Source organism: Ambystoma mexicanum, chromosome 1q (genome assembly GCF_040938575.1).
Source record: "Ambystoma mexicanum isolate Mex_15411 chromosome 1q, UKY_AmexF1_1, whole genome shotgun sequence".
NCBI classification, from domain to species: domain Eukaryota; kingdom Metazoa; phylum Chordata; class Amphibia; order Caudata; family Ambystomatidae; genus Ambystoma; species Ambystoma mexicanum.
The window spans coordinates 1060810211-1060829006 of record NC_090922.1 but is presented as its reverse complement, the minus strand read 5'-3'; the positions used below and the strand labels follow the sequence as shown (position 1 = coordinate 1060829006).

The window sequence follows — 18796 nt, the reverse complement described above, 5'->3', positions numbered from 1 at the left end:
AAGATCTCTTCTCTCAGTGGGGTTTCCCCACTATAGACCTATTCGCCACAAGCGAAAACAAACAATGCCCAGGATTTGCATCCAGGTTCCCCCAGCCGGACTCCCAAGGGGGAATGCCCTGTGGATGAACTGGTCAGGGATGTTTGCGTACGCTTTTCCACCAACTCCTCTCATCAGGAAGGTGGTGTACAAGATGAACAAGGAATCGATGACGCTCATCCTAGTTGCTCCCATGTGGGCGAGACAACCATGGTTTCCACACCTACGCAGGATGGCGGTGTGCGAACCCATCAGACTCCCAGCCTGGTACAACCTACTGTCCCAGCAACAGGGTCAAACAGTGCATCAGGAACCCAACTCTATGAACCTAGCAGCATGGCTCCTGAAGTCATAGAGTTTGGACATCTCAAATTACCACAGAGGTGTATGGACATTCTAAAGGAGTCCAGGAAACCAAATACAAGGCACTGTTACTTTGATAAGTGGAAAAGATTCGTTATCTGGTGCCAGAATAAACAAATCAACCCGGTTGATTGCACTCCTTCCAACGTTGTGACATACATGCTCCACCTGCTGGATGCAGGGTTGGTTTTTAACTCGCTGAAAGTACACCTGGCAGCCCTCTCGGCTTACACCACATCCCATAACAAGGTCTCGTGGTGGAAAGTACCAGTGGTTAAAGCCTTCATGGAAGGAGTAAAGAGACTTCACCCTCCTATTTCGAACCCACCGCCAGGATGGGACCTCAACGTGGTGCTAGCTAAGCTCATGGGACCCCCATTCGAACCCATGCATAAAAGTAGTCTCAAACACCTGACTTATAAAACGGCCTTCTTAGTAGCCATTACCTCCATAAGAAGGGTCAGTGAAATTCAGGCTCTGTCAGTGCAGGATCCTTTCTTTACTATCCACAAGGACAAACTGGTTTTACGCACACACCCTAGGTTCTCACCTAAATTCATATCCAAGTTCCATGTAAACCAGTCCATCGAGCTTCCGGCTTTCTTCCAGAACCCGCAAAGCTCGGCTGAGGTGAAACTACACACCCTAGATGTGCGTAGGGCGGTCCTATACTATGTAAATAAAACCAGACCGCTAAGGAAAACAGATCAACTGTTTGTCTCCGTAGCTACAGGCAGAGAGGGGGATCGCGTCTCTAAGGGCGCTATCTCGAAGTGGATTATCAACTGTATACAGCTGTGTTACTCTCTTTCTGAAAAGACTCTGCCTTTTACGCCAAGGGCCCACTCTACTAGAGGCATTGGTGCCACTCTGGCTTTCATTGCAAATGTTCCCCTCGACACCATTTGCAAAGCGGCTACTTGGAGCTCTATTCACACTTTTACTCAGCATTACTGCATTGACACTCATTCCAAGACAGATACACAAGTGGGACAAGCGGTTCTAAGACACCTGTTTGCTCATGACCCTTCTCACATCCCACCTCCTTCTTCTGGTACTGCTCGCTAATCTATGCACAGCATGTGATCTAAGCAGATTCCACAAGCCTCAGAAGGGATACATTACTCACCGTAATCGTATTTCTGATGCTTGTATCTGCTTAGATTCACATGCGACCCACCCTTCCTCCCCTCCGAGAGAAGGCGCATGATTGCTTGTAGTCTTACCTTTCTGTCTATCTGCTTGGATTATCTGTACTCACGCTACTCCTCATGCTTCCTCATGTCAGAAAAAATACAATCTGAGGATCCTACACGCGTGAGGGATCTTGGGTACAGTGGACGTCACACTAGGGATAGTATTACTGGCACGCCTGTGTCGACGCCCATTTTCGACTTTCGAAAAACAAACTGTAATACTCCGCAGCTTCCACTAGATGTCGGCCTATGCACAGCATGTGAATCTAAGCAGATACAAGCATCAGAAATACGATTACGGTGAGTAATGTATCCCATATATATATATATATATATATATATAACACTTATACTTCAAAACACACTGTTTCTCTAAATCAGATGATACCCATTGGGGATGGCACACACACTTCCTACACCTTCAGGTGACTTAAATAGCTAGGACACTGTGGACATTGATTTATCACTGGTACATTTAGAGCAATACAGAGTTTGGAGTAAAAGAGAGAATATAAAACAAAAGTTAACAATTAGGTCATAAACAGGTAAGTACTTTTGATACCTTCCAATGCAGAGTAAACTAACCCTTTCCTGGGGGAAAGGCCAAAGCACAAAGTCAGAGGTAAACGGGAGTCCCTCAGGGAGCCAGGACAGCCAATGTTAATTGCACTATGTCTAGGAGAGCTGAAGATCATCTTTGCAGGTAGGTAAAAAGTCTTGCACAAAGTTCTTAGAAATGTTTGTAAGAAAATAGAACACTTGAAGGGCCACAAGCTGAGAGGCTTCAGAGGGACAATGCTTTAGCAACTCTGCAAAGTAACCAAGACAGGTCTCAACTGAGAGCAAGTAAGGCTACACAACTAGAGGTAAGTTCTCTTAGACTTTACAGTACATCTGGTTAAAAGAAATGGTTCCAGCTGGCTTCTCTTCCTGTACAGCTCTGCAGATCCTGTTGTTCCTGAGCCTCAGTCGTGGGGCAAAGAGGGAGGACGTCTGGGGACTCCTGCTCTGCAATGGAAGGTCAGCGGCAGCAATGGGCAAACTTCAATTCAGCGGTCCTTCAGTGTTTCAGCGCCTCCTGTCTGACAGCAAATAGGAAGACCGCGGTTCTCGGATACCACTTCAGACTTTCCTTGCTTCTGGGGTCCCGCACTCTGTGAGGTGGCTCAGGCTTGGTCAGTCCTGCATCAGGGAAATCCGGAGGATCTTCCTAGCGCTCGGGTCAGACTTAAAAGCAATGCACACAATCTGGTGTTCCTCTCCCTGGCACTTCGGTTCCAGCAGTCGGAGCAGTGGAAATTCAACCAGCTTCGAGAGGATGTCCAGACTGGAATTGATTGGTCCCATCAACTCAAAGAGAGAAGTCGTCCTTGGAGGGCTTCTCTAGTCGAGGTAAATTCGGAGCTTCAGCACAGCAGCAGGACTTCACCGGGTAAACCAACAGTCCAGGAGTTGCAGCAGGCGTCTCTTCCAAGTTCTTCTTTGGATTCCTTCGTCCAGTGGTCTGTTAAGCAAAGTTTGAATGCAGTACCCTCTGGGAACACTACAAACAACTATGACTACAGGTATAGGCAAACCAACCTTTGGTATGAGCTTGTACTACACAGTTTTGGTAGCGTGTTGAGCAGCCAGGCTTATCTCAATAGGGGAAATGTGAGCAGTAGTGGAGTTACACAAAGATTCACAGTTACAGGTATTCCAATAAACTCTTACACTCAAGGTTTCTTGCATAAGCAATTATTAATTTATTAGTCAGTTATAAAGCCTTCTTCAGAAGGGAGCAATGTAATAGTAACACACAAATGCACTTCAATACTGTACACTCTGAGATTCTGAATCAGACCAGACCCTTTTGGGATGGCCCACAGACACTACCTACACCCACAGGTGACTTCAATGACAAGGGTACTGGGGACATTAATATCTTAATGTTGGCATTCCGAACACTCTTAAAAGTTGGTAAAAGGCAAAGGTTATTAGAACACAAGAGATCACAGATGTTTCTAAGCAGGGCAAATACTTTTAGATTATTATAGAAGAGTCATTCAATTCTATAGGCTAAGCCAAAGTCAATGGGCAAAAGTCTTACATAGGATAAAGAACTTCTAGTAGATGGAAAAGTCTTTGCATAAGTTCTTAGGAGTCTGTGATGACAAGAAGAATCAAATGTAGGGCCACAAGCTGATTAGACGTGTGAGTTGTAGAAGTTTCAAGCACTTCCACAGTAAGAGGGTAAGGTCTCTTAGACTTATAATACAGTACCTTAAAATGAAGAAAAAGATGCAGCTGATGACTTCTGTTCCTGCGCAGCTCTGCAGATCTCGCTGATCCTTGGCCTCAGTCGTGGGGACAAGAGGGAGGACGTCGGGGGACTCCTGCAATGTACTGGGACTGTCAAAACCGGCACACTTCACTTTCAGTGGCGGTTTCACGTTTCAGCTCCTTGCATTTACTGCAAATAGCAACAACGTGATTCCTGGCTGTCAAGGTGGACCTTCCTTGCTTCTGTGGTCCTGCACTCGGTAGAGGGGGCTCGGGCTTGGTCAGTCCTGCAGTTTGGGAGTCTAAAGCTTTAGGCCAGCTTAAAAGTAACAGACACAGTCTGGTGTTCTTCTCCCTGGCTATACGGTTTCCAGCAGCACTCTGTGGAAATTTCAACCAGCTCCGAGATGGATGTCCAGGTGGCTTACTTTGGAGTTGATTGGTTCCACCAACTCCAAAGGGAGAAGTTGTCCTTGCAGTGGCTTCCCTGTCGTTTCAACACTGCAGCAGGGCTTCACTGGGCAAACTTATGGTCCAGGAGTTGCAGCAGGTGTCCTCGTCAAGCTCTTCTTCGGTTCCTTCATCCAGTGGTCGACTCTGCCTTCCAAGCCCAAAGACTTGCCTTTTATTCAGTTCTCTCCCATTCATTCCAGCCTAGCTGTCATTCACCCAGCAGTGTGGCTGTCCTTGCCGGACAGTCAGCCTGCCAATCGCTGCAGAGTGCACTTGGGTCTCCTAAGAGACCAAGCACAGGGAGTTTCGGGCACCTCCCTCACTTCCTGCCTACCCCAGACACTCTGGAGCCAAAGGCGGGTTTCACTGGGAAACCCCTCCAAAGGCGAAATGAACAAAGAGACCAAACCTAGTTTGGAGCGCAGAGAGAATCTCTAGAAGGACCTTCCCACAAAGAACTGGCAAAAGAAAAAGACCAGGGACCATTTTGTCAAAGATGGCTCTACACCATTTTGAAAAAGATGGCTTCCGCGGTTGCTTTACCGGAGCCGTGACCGGTCGCGGTAAATGCAACCCACGGTAGTTCAAAACGAAAACCACTGCCACCAGCCATTCAGTGAGGAAAGGGTAACATAAAAATGTTACATGAGCATCACTCTATTGTAAGATAGTGTGTGCTGGGTCTAGCAATTTACAATGGTAAGTAAAGTGAATTTCACTTTGCTGCTCTGGGAAACAGTAGTTTATCACAGAGAAGGTATCTAAACCTTTGGGAAATCTGGAACACTTCCCTGTGTCACTGCACTGAAGGTGCTGTGTGACACAGTTGTAAAAGATGCCTATGGAGTTTGTCAGACTCAATAACCAAAAGAGAAACACAGTATATAAAATCACATTAAAATACATGAGAGGGTGGGGGAAAAAGGGTCTCTCTCTCTCTCTCTCTCTCTCTCTCTCTCTCTCTCTCTCTCTCTCTCTCTCTCTCTCTCTCTCTCCAGGTTTAAAAAATCAAGTCCACCAAAGACAAAACGAACAAATGTGCCAAACCTGGTTTGGCACGGGCACATTTTGATGAAATATTCACCCATGGGTGGCTTACTGCAGCTGCGAACGCAGCCCGCGGGAAAAACACACAATGGTAGTAAAAAGTAAACCACTGCCACCAGCCATTAATTTTAGAAAGGGTAACATGAAATGGTACATGAGAAACTAGACTAAGGGAATACTAAATAACCCCTCCAGCTCCCTATGGTAAGATCGTGTGTGCGCTGGGTCTAGAAAGTAGTCAATTTCACCTTACTACTCTTGGAAACGGTAGTTTCACCAAGAGAAGGTATTTAAACCTTTGGGAAATCGAAGAGACTTCCCTGTGCAACTGCACTGAAGGTGCTGTGTCACAATGTAAAAGATGATGCCTATGGAGTTTGTGAGACTCCAAAGTTAAAAAGAAACACATAGTCCAAATCACAATATAAATACATGAGCGAGTGAGAAAAAAAGGCTCCCTCTCTCCAGGTTAGCAATTAAAAGTCCTGAAGTCCAGCAAAAGAGCTGGGGGTCTCTAAGGTAGAAGGGAATTAGCACATTTTTGAGAATTCTCCAGAACACTCTTCTAGTCCATTAACTTTGATACTGTTTGTTCCTCATAGGTGGTAGCTTGTTGTATACTGTTACTGCTGGGAAAGGCTTACCTAGATTTCATTGGATGATTTAGTTGTCCTCACATCTACTGAGAAACTGTCCTTTTTTCCTTCCCTAAACTTTGCTTTCCGCAACCTCAGAATCTGCAAAGTATAATATATAAATCCCATTACTGTCCTTGTGATTGAAGTCACCACAGGGTGTAGGAATTGTGAAAGAAGCATATCCAAAGATTATCCACTAACTTTTGGCAATTGATTCTAAAGTATATTTACATTGTTACAACAAATTGCCTTTTTAAAGAATGCTTATTTAAAAATTGATAATTTAAATAGCTATTTATAACTGGAACCTTGAGTTTAAGTGTTACTTTTGTACAGCTCTACAGCTCGCATTTACCCCTCTTGAGATAGGCCTGGCTGCTCAGTCACACTACCCACTTGTGAAGTACAGACCTGTACCAAAAAAGGTGAGTTACCTAATACCAAGCAGATTGTAGTCTCACACAGAGTGACTTCACCAATTCTCATCAGTCGTTTCTCAAAGAAACTAGCTGGGAGTAGATCTCGGGCTTCGGCTGGTGCCTCCCTCTGGAACAGCCTCCCTGCCACTATGAAACTTGATGAGAACCATCTCCGGTTTCAGAAGCACCTCAAGAGCTTCCTCTTTGCTTCTGCCTTCTCTCCTTCCATGCTGATCTGTTCTGCTTCGGCATTGTGCACCGGGTCACCCTCTGATTTTGGGCCGAGGTACTTGCCCACCCTGCCACGCACCCGCACTGCTTCCTGGCAACCTCTGTGCTTGGGTCTGTATCTATAACCCTACAGCCCCCCCCTTTTCTGCACTTATCCGACACCCCTGTCTGTTCCTTAAAGCTAGCACTTGCTGGCTGCAATACCACTTGTTTTGTATTCCTTTGCTCAGCACTTTCCACCTCTCTCCTCTCCCACCCGCCCGCCCCGTGAACTCCCCCCCCCCCCCAGTGAACTTTCCCTCTCCCCTGCACATTCTCAATGTCACTGGGCCTAGTAAGATCCTTGTTTTTGTTCTCCCTTGTTCCCCTCCCTCCCCTCGTCGTGCTCTGAAACACCTGTGTATGAGCGCAATACAAATAACATATCAATGACATTAATACAGCACACCGCTCCTTATGGGCAGTGTTTCTTGGGGTCCTCCTTTAAGATTCTTCTTCTCAGCCCTCCAGATAAGGTGCGTAGAAGGCCTTTTTACGCATGAAAATCTTGTAAATGCGACAACTATATTATTTTCCTATTTACATTTACACACAAGTTTAGAGCAGAGGGCAGTGCAAAGGTCAGGTTACTTGACAGAAACCAGAAGGCTTCTTTTGATTTTTATCTACATGGATGTAATGGCAAGCCATAGATCAAAGCCTCTGAAACAGAATGCATTTCTCTAAAGCCTTTCAAAAAAAGAAACTGCACACTGTGGTAAAAGGAATTGTTCATGGAGAAAACAGAAGCACCGTGCATATGTATTTTCCTAGCATTTTAGGACTGTAAAATGAATAAGATGGTAAACTAAGTTGCAATTGAGAATTAATATTTTGTAGCAAATAAGCTAACCAGTACTGCCCAATTGTATTTTTCAGAGTTCCTGTGCTGTGTGCATAATCATGCAGTGGCAGATCATTTTTACACTTATAATTTAATTTACATTCTAATTATAAAAAGTGTATAAAATGACTATGCATGGGGTACATTACTATAAATGGTCAGTAGCAGCAGAGTCTTTGTTCAAGGATGAGCGATTGTTATTACACCAATGACAGGTTCTATCCTCTCAATTCTTCTAGACTACAATTAAAACATCCAACACCTGACTTTCCAGGAAGTGCAAGCGCTGTTCAAAAAGAAACAAACAAAAGTTACTTTTGTAATTGAAATAGAAACTCAGCAAAACCTGCCCCTGTGATAGATAATCCAGATAGGTATTTAACTTCATTTAGTGCTTCATACATGGTTTGTCCAACATCTAGGCACTGTGATTATTATACCTCAGTCGATACTCAATTAACCGACATCTGAAGGATGTTAGCCAATAAGATAGCTCAGCCGGTTGAGCACTTGTTGATGCAATCTGTGCATGATCTGGAGGTTGCAGGTTCGTATCCCGGCAAGGCCAACTCAGCCTTTAAAGGTCAATAAAGGAGTACCGAATTCGGTTTGGTGATAATTCCGATAAATATGTTCTATGTACAGCGCTTTGCTGAAAGCACTATATAAATAACCATTTGACCATGAAATTAGATATAGAGTTTAGCATGGAGTCCTTGCCTCTCTGCACTGTAGTATCATAACATTGGCACACCATTTGGTAGTAATAGCTCCAGGAAATGAGGACTTTCATTCAACATCAAAAGACAATTCTGCTATCGAACCTCAAAACACAAAATGCAATTTGTGCTTGCTTTACTATGTAATTGGCAAATTCTTTTGTGTTTTTAATATTTAAATATATACAGGAGTTATGAAATGGCCAGACAGAGAAATAATCAAAGGTGTATTCTGTCAATGCAGAAAGATGCTGCATAGTAATCATTTCCATACCGTTTTTGCACACGTCTGCTGGATGTCATACATTTTACTCTCTTGCAATGGCGGAAAGTCCTTTTTACTCTCTTACAATCACATTTACTCTCTCAAAGTTTAAAAATAGAGCGTAAAATACTCCCACCACAAAATCTTACCAGAAGCACTGCTTCTTCTGTATCCTGAAGTCACTACAGTTCTTAAGGATACTTAGCATCTCTCCCAAAATTCTATAGTCTGAGAGATTGGCACACCCAACCTTCAGTGGAGTGCCAAAGGGATACTTGGTATCTGCCTTCTCTCTGCTCCTGTGACTTTTTAGTCACATACAGTCACCTAGTTATGGCTGGTGGCAGTGGATGTGTTCTACCAACTAATGTGTAATTTCTATACTGCAGGCTGTGTCCATAGCCTCAGTAGTGCACAATAGGGGCACGCAAGTACCAACTTGGGGCCTCCTTTCACCATTACTAGCGTGGTTGTTCTTTGGTAGCCCTTCTTCCGTTCTGGGAGGAGGTGGTCTGTCTGTGTGTGTGTGTGTGTGTATGTGTTTTGCCTTTGGAGGCAACCAGTAGTTATCCCCGCCTAGGCTCCAGACTGTCTGGGCAGGCAGGAAGTGGGGGGAGTCTTCTTTCACCCCCCCCCCCGTGTCCTTTGTCTGCCAGAGTGCCTGAATAGGTCCAGCTCCCACAGGGACAGCCAAATGCCCCTTTCTGTAAAATGCTGAGAGAGATTTCAGAGGAGTGTGTGCTGGAACTGTATAAAAGGTGAGGCTTCTGTAGTGTAAAGCAAGTTGACCACAGGAAACAGAAGTAACCGAAGAAGATGATGAACCGAGATGCCAGCAGACCTTTTGCAAGGTCGTGAAGTGACCACTGCAGTTATTAACCCATTTTCTATGCGACAGAGGAGCTCCGAAGAGGAAGAGGACTCCTTCCCTTTGGCTGGTGGGAACAACCAGTCCCAAGACGAACTTTGAAACGAGCCATCTGCTGAATTCTTGGGAGCTTCCAGAACTGCGGAACTCCAATACCAGGAGACCTGCTGCCGATTTCGAGTTCATCATCGTGGAAAGGCCGAATACATCAAAATAGTTTGGTTACACCATAAGGACACTCCAGAGATCACGTGCACGTAGAGGTGTGCAGGGCAACTCACCTCTGACCCAAGCTGCTGCTTGTATCCCTTTATCAAGTCCGTTTTTTGGTCTCCTTTGTTAGTTGCTAACTTGCTGCTTCAATAACTTTAGACACTGGAACTCTTCATTATTCACGGTTTATCAAGGCTTCAAGCCCTCTCCGAACTGCCTTTAGTTAGGGTTCTGTTTTTAGCACTTAAAAGACTTGCCAGGCACAGAAACCGTCTCTAGAACCTTGAAATAAGCTCATGTTGCACTAAACACTTATTTTCCTCACTTTAAGTGACTGTCCTATATGTGTTTGCAGAGTAAATGCATAACCATATGACCTGTTGAAAACCGCATGAGTGTGCAATTACCGATAATACGATAACCTTGTCTTTTCCCTTTCTAACGTTGCTGCAAATGTAACCGTGAACAAACTCAAAAGTGAAAGTGCCCTTTGAAGTGTATTATCTAGTATTCCTAAGTGTTCTACCGGAAGTGTCTGAAGTATTTAAAGTGAAAAGTCTTACTGCCAGTAGGACTTTTGGAAAACTCCCCTAACAGCTGGGTTGTTTGAAAGCATGTTCTCTCATGATATAGGAAGGAAACGTTATTACTGTTGGTTCAGGGCCTGCCTAGATCTTTAAGAGAGCAACTTGTTAAAAAGATAAACAGCATCAGTTTTCATCTTCCGTAGTTTCAAATAGAATGTTTGATAATGGTTTGTTTATTGTGATTTTTATAATAGATTCCACACTTTTTTTAATGTACCTTTTGAATCCCATTATTTTAATATAGGGTACAGGATCTGCAAGTTATGATGAATTTGGAAATAATAAGTACCAAAACCGCAGAACAATGAGTAGTTCTGACCGCGCAATAATGAATGCATTTAAAGAAATAACTACCATGGCGGACCGGATAAACCTCCCCCGTAATATAATTGTAAGTGTTAGCCTGCCTATGCATATTTTCTTAATTAGCTTCAATATGCTATGACCTGTAAATTTTTTATATTGCTGCAAATAAATGACCTTAATTTAACTGTTTTGTTTCCTTTTAAAGGATCGGACAAATAACTTATTTAAGCAAGTGTATGAGCAGAAGAGCCTGAAGGGAAGAAGCAATGATGCCATTGCATCGGCTTGCCTTTACATAGCCTGCAGACAAGAGGGAGTTCCAAGAACATTTAAAGGTAAGCTTTTATTAATGGTATCGATGTTAACATTCTGTTTGGTAGTGGTGGTATTTTACTTCCCGTTTTTGAAGTTGAGTACAAACCATTTTTTTCTGTCAACTTAATTGCCTACAGGGGTATTTTTAAGTGAGTAAAAATATACTGAAATTCTTTAACATATATCCTTTTGTAATCTATAGCTAAAATGTTATATACAATTAAAACTTCTAATGGAACTGCATTAAGAATATTTCAAAAATCTGTACACCAAGGGTGAATGTCAAGGAAATTGGTTTGCTTAAATGTATGTTAGGGAGAATTTTCATTTTAGTGTTGAATTCCTCCCACCTTAGAGACCCCCATCTCTTTTTCTGAACTTTGGGACTTTGTACTTTTAATCCTATGTGTTTTCTGTGTTTATTTTTGGAGTCTGACAAACTCCATAGGCATCATCTTTTTACATTGTGACACACAACACCTTCAGTGCAGTGGCACAGGGAAGTCTTTCAGATTTCCCAAAGGTTTAAATACCTTCTCTTGGTTAAACTACTGTTTCCAAGAGCAGTGAAGTGGAATTGACTTATATTGTAACTTTCTACACCCAGCGTACACTATTTTACAATAGGTTGCTGGGGGGGTTACTTAGTATCCCCTTTGTCTAGTTTACCATGTAACATTTTTATGTTACCCTTTCTACAATTAATGGCTGGTGGCAGTGGTTTACTTTTTCCTACCATTGTGTGTCTCTACCGCGGGCTGCAATTGCAGCTGCAGTAAAGCACCCATGGGTGCCCTTTTTGTCAAAATTGCCCCGGTCTTCTTTTTTCACCATTTCTTGTTGGAAAGGTTGTTCTTGAGATTTACTCTGCGCACCAAACCACGTTTGGTCCCTTTGTTCGTTTTGTCTTTGGCTGGGTTCACTGCGGAAGCCTGCCTCTGGCAAACTTGAGATCAGTGGCACTTCGCGTTTTCAGCTTTTCGCGAACAGCACAACTGCAGTTCTCTGATACCTTGTGGGCTTTCCTTGCTTCTGGGGTCCAGCACTCTGTTGAGGTGGCTCAGGCTCGGTTAGTCCTGCTGCGAGGGAGTCCGGAGGATCTTCCCGGAGCTTGGGTCGGACTTACAATACACTCGATTCTGGTGTTTCTCTCCCTGGCAATCGGTTCTGCAGCAGCAATGGAAGTACAGCCAGCTTTGAGAGGATTTTCAGATGGTCCCACCAACCCAAGGGGAGAAGTTGTCCGTTGCAGGGCTTCTCTAGTCGAGGCAAATTCAGAGCTTCGGCAATGCAGCAGGGCTTTACCAGGCAAACCAACGGTCCAGGAGTTGCAGCAAGCGTCTCTTCCAGGTTCTTCTTCGTATTCCTTTGTCCACTGGTCGACTCTGCGTTCCAAACCAAAAGCCTTGCTTTTTATGCAGGTTTCTCCCATTCATTTTCAGCCTAGCTGTCACTTACACAGCAGGGTGGCTGTCCTTCAATGACAGCCAGCCGGCCAATCACCTTTGGGTGCATTCCTTTAACCAAGGGGATTAAGCACATGGAGTTTTAGTTTTGGGCACCTCCCTCACTTTCTGCCCTGCCAGACACACTGGAGCCAGAGGCAGGCTGCACCTCCTTCAGGGGGGAAGGGAAGACTCCTGTGGCGAAAGAGGGGTTGCAGAAGTCAGCCAAAGCATGAGCAAGGGTGTAAATGTGGTCCTTGATGGTTTTAGACGAACAGGGGAGAACCTGTTTTGTAGAGACTTTCATAGATTGGACTTGTCGAGTAACCTCATCAGGGGAGAACAGAAGAAAGGCAGAGAAGGAGGGAGGAGAGGTGGCCAGAGGGGGGGGGCAGAGGAAGAGCGGGTGATAGAAGGAGGAGGAGGACGACGACGAGGAGGACGAGGAGGAATAATATATATGTCCTGAGTTTTTGAGATGAAATGAGAAGCCAGGGCCGGGCAGAGGGGCTGGGACGGGACAGGAGATGTAGAGGCTGCAACAGGATTGGCCAGCTCCTTGCAGATTTTATAGAATTTGGCCGAGTTGTTGGATGCCGTAGAGATGCTGGCTTGGATGAGGGCTCTCTTCTTGGAGCCGACAGAGAGCCGGTATTGCCTTTGAACCAGGTAGCAGGCCAGTTTGTAAGAGGATGTACAGGAAGCACGCAGTTTCCTCTCAGCCACCCTGCACTTGCGTTTAAGGGTGATGAGGTCTGAGTCGTACCAGGAGTTGAACTTGGCTTTGGGCTTCAAGCGGATCCTCATGACAGGGGTAAGGGCATCAAGAGTAGCAGATATAGCAGAGTGGAGGATAGAGAGGGCTGTATCGGGGTGTGAGTCAGCCGAGGGGAGTGGGAGGGGTGAGAAAGTGGCGGTGAAAGCCTCAACTGACACGCGCTTCATGGGCTGGATGACCGAGAAGGTAGGTGGCAGTGCTGGAGTTGGCTTGGCCTGAGGGGTGGAGAGAGCTGGGAGGAAAGGAGAAAGTGATCACTCCAGAAGAGGAGTGGTGATGGGGACGGTCTGTAGACCTCAGAGCATCCATAGTGTGCCCTGCAGAGTGAGTCGGGCCATAGGGGAGGATAGAGAGTGAGAGAGTTGCAGAGGTTGCGAAAGAGTCCAGAGGAAGGACCGGAAGCATCCATGTGGATGTTAGTCTCCAAGAAGGAGGAGTTGAGTGGTCGAGACCAGGAGGGAAGAGGAGAGGTCCGCCCACTCGGAGGAAGGCTGAGATCTGAATATGTAAGGTTATGTTACTCATCTGAGATTGGGCTGTTCCTCTTCCCAAAAGTATTGCTGTTGGTTTCACTTCACTATTCCTGCTAGGATAACTGTATGAGTGTCCCCAACTGGGTCTTGCTTCCCCTGACTTGCTGTTAGACTGTCAAGAATAAGTCTGTTTTATGTTTTACATTTCTAGAATAACTTTGTCATTCATAAAGTGTAACACTGGGTTTTGCTTTCCCTGTTCTGTTGTAGACCAACACAAAAACAGTCTTAGGTTTATAGCTGCATTTACCGTTATAGTCCATGATGTATGTGCCTACCAGGTCGCTGCCCATTCCTGGGCCCAACCTGTTTAACCTATTCATCCACAAAATAATCAAAGTGATAAAGATTAAAAGTATTACTTTTCCAGTCTAAAGTTGTAGTGGACATTGTTAGGGAGATTTATCATTTTTATCCTTCATCCCCTCTCCTAGTGAGACCCCCAGCACTTTTTACAAACTCAAGGTTGTCAGCTCTATACCGTTGCGCAGCCCAACCGTATTTAAGCTAGAGCAAAAATATACTGGAAAATAAGAACACGTGTGTATAGGTGGTGAGATGTCTCTCAGCTATTGTCGCAGTATCGATAGTGGCGCGGGATGGACATCTGGGACTTGACCACCCACTCCAAAGCAGTTGTTACAAAAAAGATGGTATGTAGGAAAGGCTATATATGAAATAATTCATGTACAAATAATGGAAGAAATTATTAGTTCATAAGTGTCCACACACCAGTTAATTGCAAGAATAGGTAATGCGAAATACTGCAGCAAAGAGCAATATTGACCAACATTATGTGAGTCTCTTAAAGGAATGCAATGAGTTGTGTCAGTGTTAAGTCCCAAGCTGGTGCACCGAAGCTTGGCAATAGTTCATGCCTCGAGCTGTCGTAGTGGCAGTTGGCGGTCCCCTCCTCTTGGATGGGAATGCGCTTGGATAAGCCCAATGAACTTGAGGTCATTAACTGAATCCAATTGGTAGTGATGTTGCCAGTGCATGGCAAGTGGCAGTTTGGGACCTTGGCTCTTCAGATGAGAATAGTGCTCCCGGATGCGGACTCGCAGCTCTCTGATGGTGGAACCTACATATACCTTTCGGCATATGCATAATGTAGCATACACTATGTATTTGGATTTACAGTTGATAAAGTCAGAAATCTGGATTGTGAGACCCTGATGACATCTAAAAATATTTTGATTTAGAGAGAATCTACAAAAGTTGGATGAACCACACTCAAAAAAACCCACAGGTTTAGGCGGGAGCCATGTCAAGGACTCTTTGTGAGCAAGCTTCGGTTGTAGGAACAAGGGGCAAAGTTGGTTATGCAAAGTTTTATTACGAGTAAAAATTAGTTTTGGTGTAGGGGAAATATAAGGCTGTAGAAAAGCATCAAGACCTAGCAAATGCCAATGTTTTTTCAGTAATTGGTACAGTATGTGATTATCTTGTGAATATTTAGTAATAAACTGGAAATTGTCAGCTTGATGCTTATTAGATTCTTAGTGGGTAACCAAAATCGAGTCTTTGGTCATTCGGTTGATACGGTCTAGTCCTTTGTTAATGGATTGTTCTGTATACCCTCGCTCCAAAAACCTCCGCTTGATCATAACACATTCTTTTTCAAAAGCCGCATCAGTACTGCAATTGCGGCGTGCACGGTAGAATTCCCCAAATGGGATGTTAGAAATAACAGATCTCATATGCCAGCTAGAGGCGTGAAGCATGGCATCAACTGCAGTGGATTTACGGAAAGTCTGTGTCTGCAACATTCCATTCTCAATGTAAATCTGAAGGTCAAGACATTCTAATGATTTAGAACTGACATGTCCTGAAAACTCAATACCAAAATCATTAAGATTAAGATAATTAGAAAATTCTTCAAATTTGGATGAAGTCCCGTTCCAAATGACAAGGACGTCATCAATAGAACGTTTCCATACTACAAGATTCTGCTTGAATTGGTGGTCAGTGTAGATGTGTTTTTCTTCAAAGAAACCCATGAAAAGGTCGGCCAGGGATGGGACATATTTCGCACCCATGGCCACCCTGTTAGTTTGCAGATCGTATTGCTGGTTAAAGAGGAACTAGTTGTGAGCTAAAGTGAAATGCAAAACATCTTTAAGCATGTGGACATGTTGACTATGTGAAGCTGAGTACTGACGGAAGGTGAAATCAATAGTTTGTAAAGCTAGGTGGTGTTGGATTGAAGTATACAGTGCTTTGACATCAAAACTGGCTAGGAGAAAATTAAGAGACCATTGTAAATCGTGGAGAATCTGCAGTGTTTGGGTGGAATCACGTAAATAAGCAGGTAATGTTGGTACAGTGTCCTTTATTGCAGTATCTATGTATTGGGAGAGTCCCTCAGTGGCCCATCCTAGGCCACTCATGATTGGTCGAACCTTGGGTAGGCTACTATAATCCTTATGTATTTTAGGAAGGAAATACATTGTGGGTATAACTGAATTTGGTCGGAAAAGAAAAAGTTTTTCATCATCTGTGAGAGTCGCACGTGAACGCCAGTCCTGTATAAGAATTTTGAGTTGTGTGACCGTGTCTTTAGTGGGATTGCCTGGTAACAATTGATAGCAGCCTGGGATGCTCAAGTGCTAATTCGCCATGGTAATATAGTCTGCAGTATTGAGAATCGCAATATTACGCCTTTATCGGCCTCTTTGATAACAATACTCGCATCTTGGGCGAAGTTGTTGAGAGCAATTTTTTCCACTGCAGTAAGATTTGATTTAGCGAACAAGTATTTAGGATGGTCTATTTGTTTGTGGATATCTTGTAGTACAGCCTGGTAAAAAGTGTCAATAATGCTTACATCTGAACTGACAGGTACAAATTTGGATCTGAGTTTGTGTTCCACAAATTTCAAATTATTTTGGTGGATACCCAATTCCTGTTGTAAAGTGGTCGAAGAAAGTGAAGGTTCCTCATTGAGTGACATAAGTAATCATGTGTCTTCTATATCTGAAATAGTGAGACTACGAAGTGCTGGTGGTGCCTCTTTGGGCGTGTAAGTTGACACTTGATTATGGAAAAACTTTTTAAGTCTAAGCTTGCAAATAAATTTGAATAAATCAATTTGAAAATCAATGAGGTCAGAATGGCAGCTTGTTGCAAATGACAGACCTTTATTCAACAGAGACAGTTCAGCAGGTGACAAAACCTTACTTGATGGGTTACAAACTAGGTTCGGAGAATGGATTTGGTTGCCAAGTTCTTGAGACTGGCGCGGGTTTGCCGCTTGTTTACTTTTCTCCCTTTATCTGGCCCTTGATCTTCTTCCTCTTCCTCCTCGGAAGATGTGGTGGGAGTTGTAGTAGGTCGCCCTAAAGACTTCTGGACCTTTTTCTTTAAATCCTGAATGAGTGGAGCCTTTTTCCACTCATTCATTCTTATGGGGACTACCTTTTGGAACTCTATTCTTTATATTGTACCTGTGCTATGGAGTATGTCTGCTCCAGATCTCTTTTAAGGCATCTGTATTTGACTGTTGCAGCACACAGCTCCTTAGGGGAAGTGTTGCTGGAAACCCTTTGGTTTCTCCTTTGAGGTTCTTTCTTTATCCTTACATTCTACTGTTCTTAAGGATAGGGAGTTACTTTGTATCTCTCCTAAAACTTTATATTCTGAGAGATTAGCACACACCACCTTATGCGGAGTGCCAAGGGGATACTTAGTATCCCTTCTTTCTGCGGACACTCGACACTCGGTATCCCCTTCACTCTGCTCCTGTGACTTTGTAGTCACAAAGACAACCCTCTAGTTATGGCTGCTGGCAGTGGACGTGTTCTACCAACTATTGTGTTCCTTTTATTCGTAGAATGTATTCTGTCGCGGTCATGCACAGTAGGGACACTAATGCACTAACTTGGTGGCCCCTTTCTTTTTTTGACAATTATAGCATGCTTGTTCTCAGTTAGCCATTCTTCTAGTGTGTGTCTGTCTGTCTGTCTGTCTGTCTGTCTGTCTGTCTGTCTGTCTGTGTCTCTCTCTCTCTCTCTCTCTCTCTCTCTCTCTCTCTCTCTCTCTCTCTCTCTCTCTCTCTCTCTCTGGCGGGAGTGGGGGAGGAGTTGTTCACTCTCCTGCTCTTTGTCTGCCTGAGTGCCTGAATGGAACCAGCTCCCACCGGGGGGGGGGGGTCTAGCTGTCCTTATTGGACAGCCACCCGCCTCTTTCTGTAAACTGCTGAGAGAGATTGCAGAGGAGTGTGTGCTGAAACTGAATAAAAGGTGAGGTTCCTGAGGTGAAAGGGAAGTCGACCACTGGAAACTGAATAAGACGAAGACCAGAGACGCCTGCAGATCCTTTGCAACACTGTGAAGTGCCCACTGCTGTTCTAACCCCCTTTTCTATGCGACAGTGGCACTCTGAAGAGGACTCCTTCCCTTTGGCTGGTGGGAGCACCCAGCCCTGACACGAACTACAATCTGAGCCATCTCCTGAGGTGCTGTGGCTTTCCAGAGCTGCAAACCGCAAATACCAGGAGACCTCAGACCCAGTGCATCATCTTGCCAAGGATGAATCCGTCCAAGTCTTTGCTGAGCTCCAGGTGAACCTCCAGAGACACAACCCGACTCATCCAAGTCCCCTCACCAGAGTGCAGGAATCGAAGAAGATTGACCGGGTGAATTGTGTCCTTTGGTGCTGCAGAACAGGCGCCAAAACCGCAGAGTGACCAGAGAAGCTGATCAAATCTTTGCCAGAGGTCCTCCCTCGAGACTGCTGCTGAGAGATCCCATCCATTGTCCTGCCTTTTCTCACCAGACCAAAGAATCCAGAGGTCAGGTCCAGCGCTGCCACATCGAGGAGAATCCAGCCATGAACATTTCTTCAAACCATAGGTACTTTGGGGGGAAAAAGGTATTGCTTACCTTAATCCAAAAAATTGCTCCAGAGAGTTGGCATGCAAATAGATGTGCCCAGGGTATCCCCCTCTTATCTCCGACCCAAGCTGCTGTTTGTGTCCCTTTTAGCAAGTCCTTTAACAGGGTCTCCAACGTTGGTTTAATCTTCATGTATCCTGAAGACTTAATATACACAGGAGTTTTTGTTGTTCTGCTGCTTTACAAGACTTTAAGCCTCTACAAAACTGCCTTTTAGCAAGGGTTTGCGTTTTGTACTTTAAAAGCCTTGCTGTGTGAAGGAACTGTCTCTTGAACCTTACACTCTAGTATTTACCTAGCCAACTGTTTTCCTTCCAAAAAGACTATCTTATGTGATTTTG

At 44.4% G+C, this 18796-nt stretch overlaps 1 protein-coding gene across 1 annotated transcript in view; it reads left to right on the top strand.

Annotated features, from left to right (window-relative positions):
• The window catches only part of GTF2B (general transcription factor IIB), a 221299-nt gene that overhangs the window by 118255 nt on the left and 84248 nt on the right, over window positions 1–18796 (top strand). Inside the window, exons 4-5 of the mRNA XM_069641741.1 lie at window positions 10428–10574; window positions 10695–10824. Of these exons, the coding sequence (XP_069497842.1) occupies window positions 10428–10574; window positions 10695–10824 (277 nt within the window). The remainder of the gene's footprint in view (window positions 1–10427; window positions 10575–10694; window positions 10825–18796) is intronic.